The sequence below is a fragment of the Sebastes fasciatus genome, chromosome 5 (assembly GCF_043250625.1).
Source record: "Sebastes fasciatus isolate fSebFas1 chromosome 5, fSebFas1.pri, whole genome shotgun sequence".
Taxonomy (NCBI): domain Eukaryota; kingdom Metazoa; phylum Chordata; class Actinopteri; order Perciformes; family Sebastidae; genus Sebastes; species Sebastes fasciatus.
Genome location: NC_133799.1, coordinates 7575346 through 7589754, shown reverse-complemented (window position 1 = coordinate 7589754; position 14409 = coordinate 7575346). Strand labels below are relative to the sequence as shown.

The window sequence follows — 14409 nt, the reverse complement described above, 5'->3', positions numbered from 1 at the left end:
GGATAATGTACAGCTAGCGGGTCTTTGTTGTGAAAGAATCCCCTTCAGGGCGATGAGAGACCCCTCTGCACTTCCCTGTCGGGGATTCTTTCACAATTCTTTCGCACGCAATGACCGGCTCGCTGTACATTATCCCTTACTTAGTTTTAGCCGTCCATTTCGACCTCTCTGCTGACTAGTTTTTGGTCTTCAAAGATATTTTTGTCAGTCTCTCATTGTTTGTACAAAATTACACTGAAAGACAAGCATGTTTTCTTGTTAAACAACATAAAGTCATCCAGGACTTTAGTCTGAAATCTGAGTTGTTGGATCATGTGTTGAAGTGCATGAAGAATCTGCTTCTTTATGATAATTATACTTAAAAAATCAAAGCGCTAACATTTTATCAACATCATCCACTGCATTTATGACCTTCATCTTTCATGTTTCTCATGTATCTGTGTCTCTCTGCCTGCCGGTGGTGTCCCAGGCTCAGGGACTCTGTGTGCCAGCTGGCAGTGCCTGGAGGTCCCTCGCGGCCCTCCACCCAGCCTGGCTGTTCAGTTTGTGGGCTCCGGGGCCTCGCTGTCAGGCATGGACGTGGAGCTGGTAGGCAGCCGCTACCGCATGTCACTCGTCAAGAGGAGATTCGCCACAGGTGAGACTGAACTCGCACACTTAGACATAGGACATTATTTTATTTTATTCTTACGCTCCATGTGTATTTATTCCTCTGTGTATAAAAATGTACCTCCTAATATCAACAAGGGGGTTTATCAATAAAACTTATGGTAAATGATGGTATAAGTCAGTGTGGTCCTCATGAAGGCCACAAAATCATTGTGGACCTTATAGATAGACCTTATAGTATGTGTTTTCATAGTATGTACTAGTGATTCATCAGTCAATTGACTGAAAGTTAAAGACCTTAAAATAATTAAATGTCTTAAACACCATTTTCTGAGGTATTCACTTTTGTAGCTTTTTTTCAATATGTAGATTTGTCCAAAGATACTCTTTAAAGACATATGTGACATTATTTGACACTTTATCATAAATAAATGTTATGGTATACTGTGCAGTGACTTTTATAAGGCATACTATATTAGGCATACTTTGTTAAATACATTTTTTTTTATGACAAACTATACTGGGATTTTTTTTTTTTGACATACTATACTATGACTTCTTTTTTTTTGACGTTCTATACCAAAAACGTTATAGTATGTCAAAAAAAGTCAGTATAGTATATCGAAAAAAAAAAAAAAGTTCTAGTATGTCCAAAAAAGTAGTATAGTCATAGTATAGTAAAAAAAAAAAAAAGTCACGGAAAAAGTCATACTATAGTATATCAAAAAATGTCACGTCTTGACATTTTGGACAGACATTGGATGTAAACTGCAACTTCACTGGTTGGCGGAGGCATACAAACGTGAGGCGGTAATTCTAGTTATTGATATTTTATCTGTTTTACAGGGAAGTACATGGCCGGCTGCTCCTTGTGAATCGTGTAAAGGACCATCGCTGCAGGTTCAGAGAACTTTGCACTTTTTCCGAGTCGAGGGCCGGACGGAGGAGGATGTGTGGTAAGACATTAAAACGGAAGACTGACAGCTCAGCCTTGAAGGACAATGTGCACTCACTTCTGACAGTGTCCTGCTGTTTTAGGACCAAGCCTTTTCTTCTTCTTTTCCTCTAATTTAAGTTGTGTGTCTTGTACATTTTGTCCTGCCTTTAGCGGGAGGAAAACTCTTTCTATTGAATCTCCTCTGTTTATTGTGTTCTGAGAACGTTTCTGGAATTACAGAGGAAAGGAAAACATGTGAATAACGTTATTTAGAACTGACTTGCCATGGAAACTAGGATTTTTAAATTATGTAAATACTGTTTGGCAACAGATTGAACAAGTCACTTGTGAGCAGAGATCTTCTACCACACCTTAGAAAAATAAATGTTTGTAAATCTGCTTTGTTCCAAATGGAGGTTTTGTGATGTTGATAAAAAATAAATGTGCTCAAACATTTTGGTTTACACCAATTTATTACACATTGTGACCAAGTACAAAATACAGCTGAACTATGCAGTTTATTACAGACCATCATCTGTCCTTAGGATAGTTAAAGTGTAGTCAAGAACAGGTTTAAAAATGCACAAAAATAAGGGTTCAGTATACTTGTAAGAAGAACCAAATCTAGTTCAATAAAAAATAATCCGCCAAAAATCTAAAACAGCCTTACAAAACATTACAAAGTACACACAGAAATTACTTATTTCTCCAAAGCACTTGAAGGCAAATTACTGTGACAGGCACAAGTTACAAAAAGCCTTAAATAACTCAAGCTCAAGGATTCTCATCGCTACAACAAAATCATCCAAGGGGGGGGGGGGGGGGGGGGATAATAAATCAACCAAACCAATTTCAACACAAAGCTGATGTCAATCAAATCAGAATCATATAAATAAAAAAATTCTCTTGTGACAGTTTAATAGCGTACTGGGGTGCAGTAACGCCACATTTATAAGTGAATTTCAAACATTGAACAATTGAGATTGGAAACTAATTTATCACACACACCAGTCTAATCAATTACACATCAAAACATTTTCTTCTGATACAATTTGACCGACCAAGTACGGTGTGAGGAGAGAGATTAGGCAAAGGCCACAGAGCACACACTTTCTACATCATACAAAGATATATATATGTATATATATATAATTTATTATGGACAAACTCCCCAAATAACACACTGTATTTTTCTATCTATTTCAAACAGAACATAAGACTTTAATCTGAGTAACAGCATGAGGTCAAAGTATCTGAAGTCGGGGAGCGTGTGCCGGCTCAGATGCCAATGAGATCCTCTTTCTGTGTAAGAGTTTTGGTTTTACAGGTCCATCGCTCTAACGTGTGTTGATTTATCTTCCTTAGATGAAATGTACAACCACTTTTTTTTAATCAGGAAATGAGGCTCAATGAGACAGACCAGATTCAAGTTTAGGTTTTAACTAGGGGTGGGAAAGATATATCGATTCACCTATGTATAGCGATTTTTTTTTTTTTACAATTTTGAAATAGATTTTCAAATACCAGAATCAATATATTTGCTTAATTTGAGTCTATACGGAGGAAGCTACTGTCATATCTGTTCCGTATCAGTCAACCAAAACAAACAGCGGAGGGTCCTCGTGGATATGACCTGCACCCTCACATGTTAAATCCAAAGTGGTAAACACTACACATACAGTAACGTATGGAAACACTTTGGGTTTCACACATTTGACAGGAAAAGCAGAGCTAGACATCATGGCTAAAGCTGCATGCTAACTCTGTCATGGACAGAGCAAAACGATAACGTGCGGTCAAGCCAGCCGCCACTCGCATCTCCGTGGTCGTATCGCCCGGCGTTACAACTGTAGAGCACCCGTTAAATGCATTCAAACGGCCTCGATGGAGCCGAACATGGATGTATAAAGAGAACAGAGCTGACTGCAGAGCTAACGACGGACATGGAGAAGTTAGCGGAAGTATACACATGTGACTGCGTCCGGTTTTCAAAATAAGGTGTTAAAAAAGGGAACTGTATATACAAAATACATATATATAGAAATAAGATTGATTGTATTATATTCACCAGAAGTATAAAACATTACATGTCCCTTATAAATTAAAAGAAAATACCACTAATTTGTGAGGGAAATGTATTAATAAATAATGACTGATCTGACTACATAGATGCTAAGAATCAAACATTTTTACTGGATTCATTTAGATATTTTCCAAAGTAAAAGAAGTGTACATTTTTCCTATGGTCTAGTGTTAAAAAAGTGAACAAAAATCGCAGTACATATCGAATCGACACCCAAGTTTTGTGATAGTATGAAATGGGGAGGTTGTAGTGTATCGTCCCAGCCCTAGTTTTAACATCCCATCTCCATTAAGTCTGATTTATTCCCAACTCTGTGGCAGCTGAGTGAACCACCACAGGTCTGTACATACGAGTCACTGACTCAGGATTTACTGAATGCATCCTTACAGCACACAGGAGGAGCAATCACTGGATTGAAACCATTTGTGGAGAACTATTTACAGTGGGAGACACAAACCGCAACGGTGGCTACATTTCTTGTAATACTTGCCTCATGTCATCTGAGCCGAACAGCATAGAAATCTATTGAGGTAAACAAACCAACATCTCACAAAGCCAAGGTAATGTACTGAATTTCCTGCCTTCTTGACTACTGCGAGACTACGACGCCCTACAGAGCCATGAATGTGGCTAAGCTGGTGGGAACGACTGAGGGAAAGGTCCTTTGGGTCAGTAGGTTGCATGTTTTTTTCTTTTTTTTGTTGTGTGTGTGTTTGTGTTTGTGTGTGTGTGTGTGTGTGTGTGTTTGCTACGAGCTGCAGCAGAGGCAACAAGGAGTATACACACCTAATCAATGTTAAAGGTGCTTTGAATGTCTGAGGTTTGGAGACAATACATTCATACTGCCGTAGAGGCACAGCTGAGGGACAGATAGACATCTGTAGTGGTGGTTTCAAAGTTAGCGATCTAAGGCACTCAAATGACACTATGGCACAGCTAGTTAAGATTTAAAAAGAGAGGAGAAGAATCACAAACACCACACACCGCCACTCAAAGATACACATCCAATAAAAAGGTACTGCACAAAGTCATTCACAGTTGCAACAAAAACGGAAAGAAAATCAGACCTGTATTACACTCCTGTGAATAAAGAAAACTGAGCTTCCTGGGAGAAAGATCACCGCCGTAAATAAACGCTAGTGAGGGGAGGACTGACATTGCTACTTTCCTTTCTATGTACATTGCACCCACTGACTGCAGGAGGACGCAGTGTGCTCGGCCCCAAAAGCCACTATAGGGTCACTCACATCTCTTGCAGAGGGTGGCTCATATCAATCCTCTCCCTCTTTACAGCTGGTTCAGTAGGCCCTCTGGACGCATCGGCATCACTGCCAAGGTCACTCATCTCATCAGAGAAGGACGCATCTAGTGGCACAAAAATAAGGATTGTACATTAAGCATTTCAATAGCGACTCCATACCTAACAGATGAATGTTTCTCTGCATTTTCTTGTCAACAAATTCCAGCTCATATTGGTGGTGGGCCACCACAACAAAAGTTTTAGGGTATGATCCTTTTTTGTAGTTTTCTACAAACTATCGTCAACTTATTTTTTTAGTGTGTTTCGTATATAGATCAACCTAGACTCACTCTTTAGGCAGAAATGATCAGTGGTTTGTCAATGTCCACAATAGTTTTTGTGCTTAAAAGGTCCAGTGTGTAGGATCTGGCGGTATCTAGCGGTAAGGTTGCAGATTGCAACCAACTGAAGCCTCTATCGTGTACCAAACGTGTAGAAGAACTACGGTGTCCGACGTGAATGGACCTCTGGCAGCGCCAGTGCATACAGTGTGTATGTGGGAAGTGAGTGGTGAAGCAAGAGAGAGAGCGCAGCGGCAATGGCAGCGAGTAACGTTATCGATTGCGGCTCAAGCGGGAAAAGTTAACAGTGCTTGTCTGTTCTGGGCTACTGTAGAAACATGGCAATGCAACAAGGCGGACTCCGTGAAGAGGACCCGGTCCCTATGTAGACATGAAGGACTCGTTCTAAGCTAACGAAAACACAACGATTCTTATAGGTGATTATAGACTAATGAAAATATACTTATTAATATTATATTCCATTTCTGCCAATAGATCCCCCTAAATGTTACGAACTGGTCCTTTAAGTTTGGTTTGTTGAACCAAGACATCACCAGACTGATCCTTTAACATTTTTGTGGGGAAAACCCAGAGCAAGTTAGCTCGGACTCTCAGTTAGCACAACTCAAAACTAACACTGTATGATGAAGGCTTACCTTTTTCCATTAGTGATGGCATCATAGAGGTCAGGTCACTGAACTGTGATTCAAGAGATGAGAGCATTAGTCAACAAAACAACACTTGAACATATTTCACATTATTATCATTAAAATGTTTTAAAGCAACCAGAGCAGTTAATATATAAATATCTTGTTTCTTACCTCTCCCATGACAGCAATAGGAGTTTCTCCGGTGGCCTGAGCCACACGGTGTTCCACCAGGTAAAACATGTACTCATCATACAGCAGGCGAATCAGGTGGAAAGAGCCAAAACTGGCTGCACTACGCAGGGTCAGGTCTCTGATCACCATGGAGCTACAGGAAGGAAAGAAACAGATTGGCGTAAACTACACTGTCTGTAGTGAGGAAAGTAAACAGCCTCACTGTTCCCCCGTCGTACCTGTAGAAGGACCATTTGAGCAGGAACTGGCGTGCAGCTTTGGGAAAGCTGGGACTGCCCTGGTGAGGCTTCAGGACCTGAGTGACCACGTTGTCGAGCCAGGTAGCCCACTGATCCAGAGAGCTCTGCTGTTGCAGGGTGACCTTAAAGTCCTGCTCCAGACGCTGAACCACGCTCTCGTCACACTGACACACCCATGACGCCTGCTCCTGTTAGACACAACAAACACACCCAACCACATTCAGCAAAGAAACCACAAGCGAGAAACGGAAAATAGAGAGAGAGAGAGTTGATGCGAGTCAACAGTCTGCACCATCTGACATTTCAACATGAAGTCTTGATGTTAAATAAACAGGGAAGCTGTCAGACGTGTTTACCTGGACGTTGGCAAAGTCCACCCGGTTGAGGTCAGAGAGCATCTGGTTGATCTGGGAGGTGTTCTGGAGGACGGCGCGAGCTGCCTGGGCTAGGTGATTCAGACTGGTGTAACGTCTCAGCGTCTGGGCAAACGCACTGACCACCGCCACCTACACCAGAGACAGAGAGGTCATGATAAACTGTTTTTATATTTTATAGGGCTGTCAACCGATTAAAATATTTGATCGCATGATTGTCCATAGTTGACCATGATTAATCGCAAATTAATCACACATTTTTTATCAGTTCAAAAAGGGAGATTTGTCAAGTATTTAATATTCTTATCAACATGGGAGTGGGCAAATATGCTGCTTTATGCAAACATATATATATATTTACTATTGGAAATCAATTAACAACACAAAACAATGACAAATATTGTCCAGAAACCCTCACAGGTACTGCATTTTGCATTAAAAATATGTTCAAATCATAACATAGCAAACTGCAGCCCAACAGGCAACAACAGCTGTCAGTGTGTCAGTGTGCTGACTTGACTATGACTTGCCCCAAACTGCATGTGATTATCATAAAGTGGGCATGTCTGTAAAGGGGAGACTCGTGGGTACCCATAAAACCCATTTTCATTGACATATCTTGAGGTCAGAGGTCAAGGGACCCCTTTGGAAATGGCCATGCCAAAATTTAGCGCAAGTTTGGAGCTTTTATTTAGCCTCTTTCACAACAAGCTAGTATGACATGGTTGGTACCAATGGATTCCTCAAGTTTTCTAGTTTCATATGATACCAGTATCTTCACTCTAGCCCGCTACCACCTAAAAAATATCAAGTTGCGTTAATGCGTTAACAAAATTAGTGGCGTTAAAACAAATTTGCGTTCACGCGTTATTATCACAGTAACTTCAACAGCCCTAATATTTTATTATTATAAACAAATTATGTCAGATTTAAATGCAAGAGAGCAAGGTTCACTCTTTTCTAGAGATCATTTTCCTGGTTTGACAGACTAATATGTTTCTCTCTCTGGAAGTCTGATTTAAAAGACGTGTATGGCTATAACTTCTCCATGTCATTGTGAAGATACCGCTACAAAAGTTAAACATTTAATGTCATGTTATGGTCCAATTTACCTTTGAAGAGACAATGCTAGCAGTTAAGTAAAGAAGTACCGATAGGCCCTGATCACACAGAGAGGTGTGCTGCACTGCCTTTTTTTGTTGTAGACGTCCCGTTGAGACAGAGTGTTGTTTTTTGGAGTTTGCTGCATCTTTTACATTTGTTGCTAGGTAACCACTGAATCACCTGTTGTTAACCAAAGTTACATCTCCACTGAAACAAAAAACCCTCAACAGCAACAAACTGCCACGATTAGGCAGTTTGTACTGTAAACAAAAACAAAAGACTATCATTTGAATGTTAATATGATCCTGAATATAACTTAGCCCTTTCAGATGGCAATATTATCCATTATGGGGAGCTTTGATAGATCATTTTACTTTCCAATCATTAAGTTTAACATCACTGAAGAGGTGGCAGGGACTGTGCATAGTTACATATGACACTCGTGGATCACAAACAGCCACATGAGATGATTATAGGTAACTTAAGATGTGATGATGTGATAGATTTCATGATCTGCACGCTAGACACATATCTTCATATCATACTTATGACCTATTTTACATTCACATACAGCTGTTGAAAAGGGGATTTTCTTGTTACCTTGGTGCGGATAATCTCTTGAGGAAAGTTGGTCATGGCGTTTGTCAGCCAGCCCTCCAGACTCTTGGCAAAGTTACGGATGGCCTGAGTGAGAGTGCCTGAAGAAAGAGAACAGCGTGAATTACAAATAGACTTTACTACGATCGTAAGTAGAGCAAACGCAGCCAACTGCAACACAGAGGATTCAAGTAGATCTGGAACAAAACGACAAAATCCCTTATTACCCCTCAAACTTTTATTAAACACCTAATTATTTGTGCTTGCCAACGCCACGGATAACTGAATATTTGACTATTGTTACCATGACATTAATAAATACATGCCCAACAGTATCGGTTTACAATCTTGCTTAAAAAAGGACTCCTTTAACTGCATAAAGTAAAATAAGAAATAAGATATTGTTTTAAGCTTAGGCCACCTTGTTACTTTTATTTGTGCTGTAACTTTGAATGATGTCAATAAAAGTCTTGGCTAATGTGTTAACAGGTTGGCTCACAAAAAGGTGTGTAAAAGCCTGGATTACACACAGCATCAACTACATTTAAAAATTAGAGTTGTGCAAAATCAACCAGTACAGAAGATAGTAAATGGCAAAGTATTCTAATGTAATGTTGGGTGTGGTGTCAGTGTATTATTGAGGGTGCAAAGAGGTAATAATGGGCCACTGAGAATTAGATTTTGCTGGATTGGTATTACTTCATCAGTGTGTATTTATGTATTTAAGTGAGGTGATTCAGGAGTTTGGGGATTTGTGATACCACAGACAACACACACAAATGCTTCAAAGCAGTGTACTACTTCATAGTATCTTATTAAAATCATAATGAACAAAAAATATCAATAGTACTGACTGGGAACAGGACGCAGCACATCAGGGATGAGGATCTCTACCAGAGCCTGGTAGAGGATGTGGTCACAGCTCCTCATCCATAGTCTGATTGGTTCATATTTACACATAGCCACTAGAATCTCTCTGGGGATCACACCGTCCATGTCGTCATCACTACACACACACACACACACGGGAGGGGAAAAAAACAACATGTACCCAAGTAGGGGTGTAAGAAAATATGTTTTGTGATACTATATCAATTGTCAAAAACACTATCAATTTTTAAATATTAATTAATATGCAAAGATTAGTGGCAGGCAGTGGTTACATTTTGTGCAGACATCACACTTTATGTAAAAGTAAATAGTAGTTTTCTATTCAACACTGAAGCCTGAGCACTTCCTGTATATGTGATCTGACCTGTTGGGGATGGTGGTATTTCCGTCACTAGATGGCGGTGTTGAATACCAAAAGGTCTGCCAGAGTTTCTCAATGTAGTGGAACTGGAGGTTCATCACCACATCCAAAGTAGCCTGCAGGAGAGCAGCGAGGGAGGGAGGGGGAAAGGGGGACAAAACATACAGAGCTGAACCATGGCAACCAGACACACAACAAAGTTTCTACAGGCAGGCAAGCAGCCTCTCGCTCACTCCAGGCCCTCCTGGTTAGACAATGAGCCAGCTCAAACACAGCTCCCTGCACATTAATCATCAGGGGATCCTGAAGGCCACGTTTAGACTTCATCTCCAGTTTTTTTTTTTTGTGTTTTTTTTCCACGCAGTTATTTTTTAATCTTGGTTTCCGTTATAAAGCAGATTAGTGTCATAGATTTATGCATGCACTTGCCTCCTTTTAGAAGCGAGGCGTTGACCTGAACTAACCCATGTGATTTCCTCTTTCCTGTTCATATGTATGAGGCTCTTAGAAAGCAGAGTATACTGCTCTCAAGTGAACGCTGGAAGAGTGCAAAGGAAGCAAGCTAGTGATCTAAAATGATAAACTACAGTTTCAGGGCTTGGTCAGAGAAAAAGCAGAAACATGGTTCTAAAAAGAGAGTGAACGCATAAACTCTAAACCTCAACACCCATATCTCAAAGTAAAGCATAAGAACCAGCGCTGTAGAAGTTGTTGACATTCACAAGAGGAAACGTCAGCCTGACTCCACATGAAGCAGAGGTCAAACTCTTTTGTTTTCTGGTCCCAAACAGTTCAGTATGTCTCTACGCTGAGCGTATGATTCACACCGTGCCCAGAGATTCTCTTCTGTCTCTATCTGGCAGGACGTGCACTTGCCGCTGGATCTTGTTACACAGCAGTGTAGGCTTCAATCACATGATATGTTTTTGCTTCCTCTCCAGCCATTGCCATGGCAACCTTGTTTACGGTTGCCCCAAGCAACAGGTCAAACACAGAACTCCAAAACAAAAAAGCCCCTCTAAACAAGAGCGTTTTGCCTCCACAGTTTTGCGCCACACGGGAAAAACAACTTGCCTTAAAGAGAAAAAAAAAAGTGTGGAGGAGAAATAACACATGTTCACATGCGCGGTCACACACAAACGAGCGGCCTGCGGCAGAGATTCACGAATCCTACCTCCTCACATCTGTGCGCGCACACACACGCGCGCGACAACTACTGTGGTCTACAGTGTGACCCTCAAAGTTTTATTAAACACCTAATCATTTGTGCTTAAACATTAATTTAATGGTTACGGCTGATACCTGAATATTTGACTGTTGTTACCATGACATTAATAAATACAGTGGATACAAGTCCATTTACAGCCCTGCTCAAAACTCCTTTTAACTGCATGAAAGTAAAATAAGATGTTTTATGCTTAAGCCAACTTTATTTGTGTTGTAACTTTAAATGATGTCAATAAAAGCCTTGGCTAATGTGTTAACAGTTCACTGTTGGCTCACAAAAAAACTGAAAAAAGTGAAATGCATAAACATTAAACACACAGAGGGAATTAGAGCTGTGAGAGTGACAGAAATGCGCTGGCAAACAAAGACAGGAGCCCATGTGCCTGTCCACAGACAAGGCAACACAAAGGCCCAAGGGGAGGCCACCACAAAGACACCAAGATGTCCACCCAGCGCGCTGAAAGGTTAATTGGCATGTCTTGAAAGCTGCACAGAGATGAAAAGACGGCTGGAACAAAGGGAGCGTGGTGAGGCTGGACAAGGGGAGGGCAGGGATAATATGATAAAGCCAGAGCTTTGCTGCTTTAATCACAGCCTCTCTCTCCTGCCTGTAAAACCCCCAAATTTTAATGTTCAATATTATTTCTACTCTTCTCATTGCCAGTCCGTTTCATCCTGGCGGGTTATTCTTCTGCCTACTCAAATTCATTGTCCTACCAAGAGACTGTGACTATATGCCCTGCAACCTATGAAATGTCATTACGCAGTGGACTGTTTCTTCATAGCTCTTTCTTCATTCTTCACTTTTTCCTAATACAGTTTCTTCATACATGTTTCTGTCGAAGCTGGACACCTCTTGACTGTTGTAGTTTGCTTTTATTGTGCCTCCTGTTTCACGATGTGGATCTGAACTTATTAAACCAATACACCATGACAAAGTCAGTGTTATGCTAGATTTTTCTTATTGTGAAGAAATCCCAGAAAAAGTCCCAAACCAACAACGATTACAATACTTTTTGAGCTACTTTTCTTTAACATGTCTGTAGCACTCAGCCCCAAGCCCATTTGTCCCTACTTGAAAGAAATCTATAACGGATCACAAATATAGTTAGATTTTTCTGTAAAGGCTCAGTATTTTTTTTAAAACAGCTGGGTACTGTAGTTTTAAGTAAATGGTACTCAAACAGGAGTAAATAATGTATTTCTTGGGGACTATTTTCAGCAGCGGATTAATACACATGTAATGCTCTAGTGAGTATTTACAACAGTAGGACACTGTTTGTGAGATTGTCTGAAAATAAACTTCAGTGCCAGTGATCATGGTAATGAAGTTACGTGTGACAACACTTGAGGCAATCAGACTTCACACAAAAAGCGCAGCAGTACTCCCAACGACTTGTAAACAGACTTTGTGTGTAAAATCAGTGGAGTTCCCCTTTAAAGAGGACATATTATGCTTGTGTGCCTTTCCCCTGTCCTTTAGTGTGTTATATAGTTTTTTGTGCATGTAAAAGGTTAGCAAAGTTAAAAAGCACAAAAGTCCACGCCAAAGGGAAATACTCTCCCTCACAGAAACCATGCTCCTGAACTGCCCGAAACGCCATTATTGGCGTTTGAAGTCCCGCAAGGTGACGAGGTGATGTCACAAAGTAACACACTTTGCCTAGCAGCTAGTTGGCATGCCCTCAAACAAAGCTAGTTAGAGCGGAGTCACAAAAGTTCGGTTCGATTGACCAATCACGACAGAGTGGGCAAGCTGACCAATCGGAGCAGACTGGGATTTTCGGGAGGGATGGGGGGGTTGGCAGGAGCTCAAACAGAGCGTTTCAGACAGAGGGTGAAAAGAGCCAGTATGAGAAAAATAAAGTGTTTTTTGAAAGCATGTAAACATGTTCTAGAGGAAACCCAAAATACAAGTTTGCCTCTGAAAATAAGCATAACGTGTCCTCTCTAAAGCTGTTCCATTTATATTCACATGTCAATGTAGCTTCAGGTACAAACATATTCATAGAGCTGTACCTCGCAGTGGTCTCTGTAGAGTGTCTGCAGCTTCTTGATATCATTCATGTTGATGCGCTCAGGCAGAGGCATGGTGCCCATGTCAGGAATGGGAAATGGAGGCAAGGAGTGGGACGTATCTGCATAAAGCAAAGATGTTGACAGGTGTCACTCATTTCACTCACACATACAAACACACACACACACACACACACACACACACACACACACACACACACACATACAGGCTAATACATTCTGGAGACAGAAACTATATAAAACTGTATGGTTAGATCATATAGAATCAACACAGAAACACATATCCTAGAATTGTCTAAACAAACAAGATGCCTGAAAAACATGTGGCCAAATATGATTCAACTCTGTGATTTAACTGAGGAAAAGTCATTATGAAAGATGGGATCAGAAAAAAAAAGTCAGAAGAAAGAAGAAGAAGTGGTCAGAGTTTAAAAAACTAGTCTGATCTTAAGTGTCAAGCACTTGTAGACAAACGGTTGTCGTGGCAACCACCCCGCTCTTGTCCTTACCTATGTACTGCTGGTGGTGTTGGCTCTGAGCAGCCACAGACTGCTCTGGAGTGCTGTTACAGTGCTGAGAGCTCCCACACAGGCTGTCAGACATACCGTCCACCTTCTGTAGAGGTTTGAACCTATACACACAGTAGAAGACAGGACATGTATGTTAGCTGGGTTTTGAAGGACTAGGAAAGCAGGAATGATAAATAATGTGCCATTGAGGGCTGGGACTATGCAGGTTTTCATTCCAAAAAAAAAACCACACAGAAAGCTTCCAGGTAAGCACACCTTCAACAAAAGCTAACAAGTGAATCACCAGGGGTGTGTTTAAAAAGGAAAGTAACAACATAGTTCTGGTTTACTCATACAATTCTTCCTGTTGGTGCAAAATGTTTTGCCTTTGGGATGCGTTTGCTTCAGTTTGGTGGGTGTGTCTGGGGTGAAAACCTATACATACATAGTGAAAAGGCAACGCAGCAAAGACACACACACTACAGAGACTACTGAAGAGAAACTTAAAACCAGGCTGAAAAGCAGTTTTCCACTGCCCTCTCTGATTGAACGTTTCAAGTCTGTCTCACCTCTGAGACAACAAAGTGGTCAAACGTGTGCTTGCACCTGTAGACACACCCAAGAGTGATGTCATGATGTACTGACACACCCTGGAGTACACTTCTACATCACAGCAGCAAGGTGAGAAGTTAAAGCAGCAGTAGGTAGGTGATAAAAATAAGTTATTTTTATAAAACGGTCACTATATCCCGACAGTAGTGCATGAGACAGGTAACCTGAAAAAAAAACATGTGCTTCTAGTGTCCTCCAGTGTTCCTAATGGCATCTGCAAGATTTCACAGACCGGAGGAAAACAACCAATCAGAGCTGATCTGGAGCCTGCCATCTCTGAGCAGCTGTCAATCACTCGCAAACTCTGACCAAACGGTCAAACTAGGCAGCGCTGATCAAATATGAATCAATATTCTGTTACTGTAATGTTTTCAGAATATTCTTGTAGTGTACTGTTTAGCTGTAA

General features: G+C 40.8%; 2 protein-coding genes across 8 annotated transcripts in view; one reads left to right on the top strand and one right to left on the bottom strand.

Moving 5' to 3' along the window:
- The window catches only part of fcho1 (FCH and mu domain containing endocytic adaptor 1), a 67358-nt gene extending 62775 nt beyond the window's left edge, over positions 1-4583 (top strand). Inside the window, exons 26-27 of the mRNA XM_074634854.1 lie at positions 470-637; positions 1456-4583. Coding sequence (XP_074490955.1) covers positions 470-637; positions 1456-1484 — 197 coding nt within the window. The 3' untranslated portion in view covers positions 1485-4583. The remainder of the gene's footprint in view (positions 1-469; positions 638-1455) is intronic.
- The window catches only part of rfx2 (regulatory factor X, 2 (influences HLA class II expression)), a 30732-nt gene continuing 20665 nt past the window's right edge, over positions 4343-14409 (bottom strand). For all 7 annotated transcript variants that reach the window (XM_074634851.1, XM_074634850.1, XM_074634852.1 and 4 more), the window contains 10 exons: positions 13392-13513; positions 12865-12983; positions 9622-9734; positions 9221-9372; positions 8370-8467; positions 6648-6797; positions 6271-6479; positions 6032-6185; positions 5867-5909; positions 4343-4994 (listed from right to left, as the gene is read on the bottom strand). In XM_074634851.1, coding sequence (XP_074490952.1) covers positions 4873-4994; positions 5867-5909; positions 6032-6185; positions 6271-6479; positions 6648-6797; positions 8370-8467; positions 9221-9372; positions 9622-9734; positions 12865-12983; positions 13392-13513 — 1282 coding nt within the window. In that variant the 3' untranslated portion in view covers positions 4343-4872. The remainder of the gene's footprint in view (positions 4995-5866; positions 5910-6031; positions 6186-6270; positions 6480-6647; positions 6798-8369; positions 8468-9220; positions 9373-9621; positions 9735-12864; positions 12984-13391; positions 13514-14409) is intronic.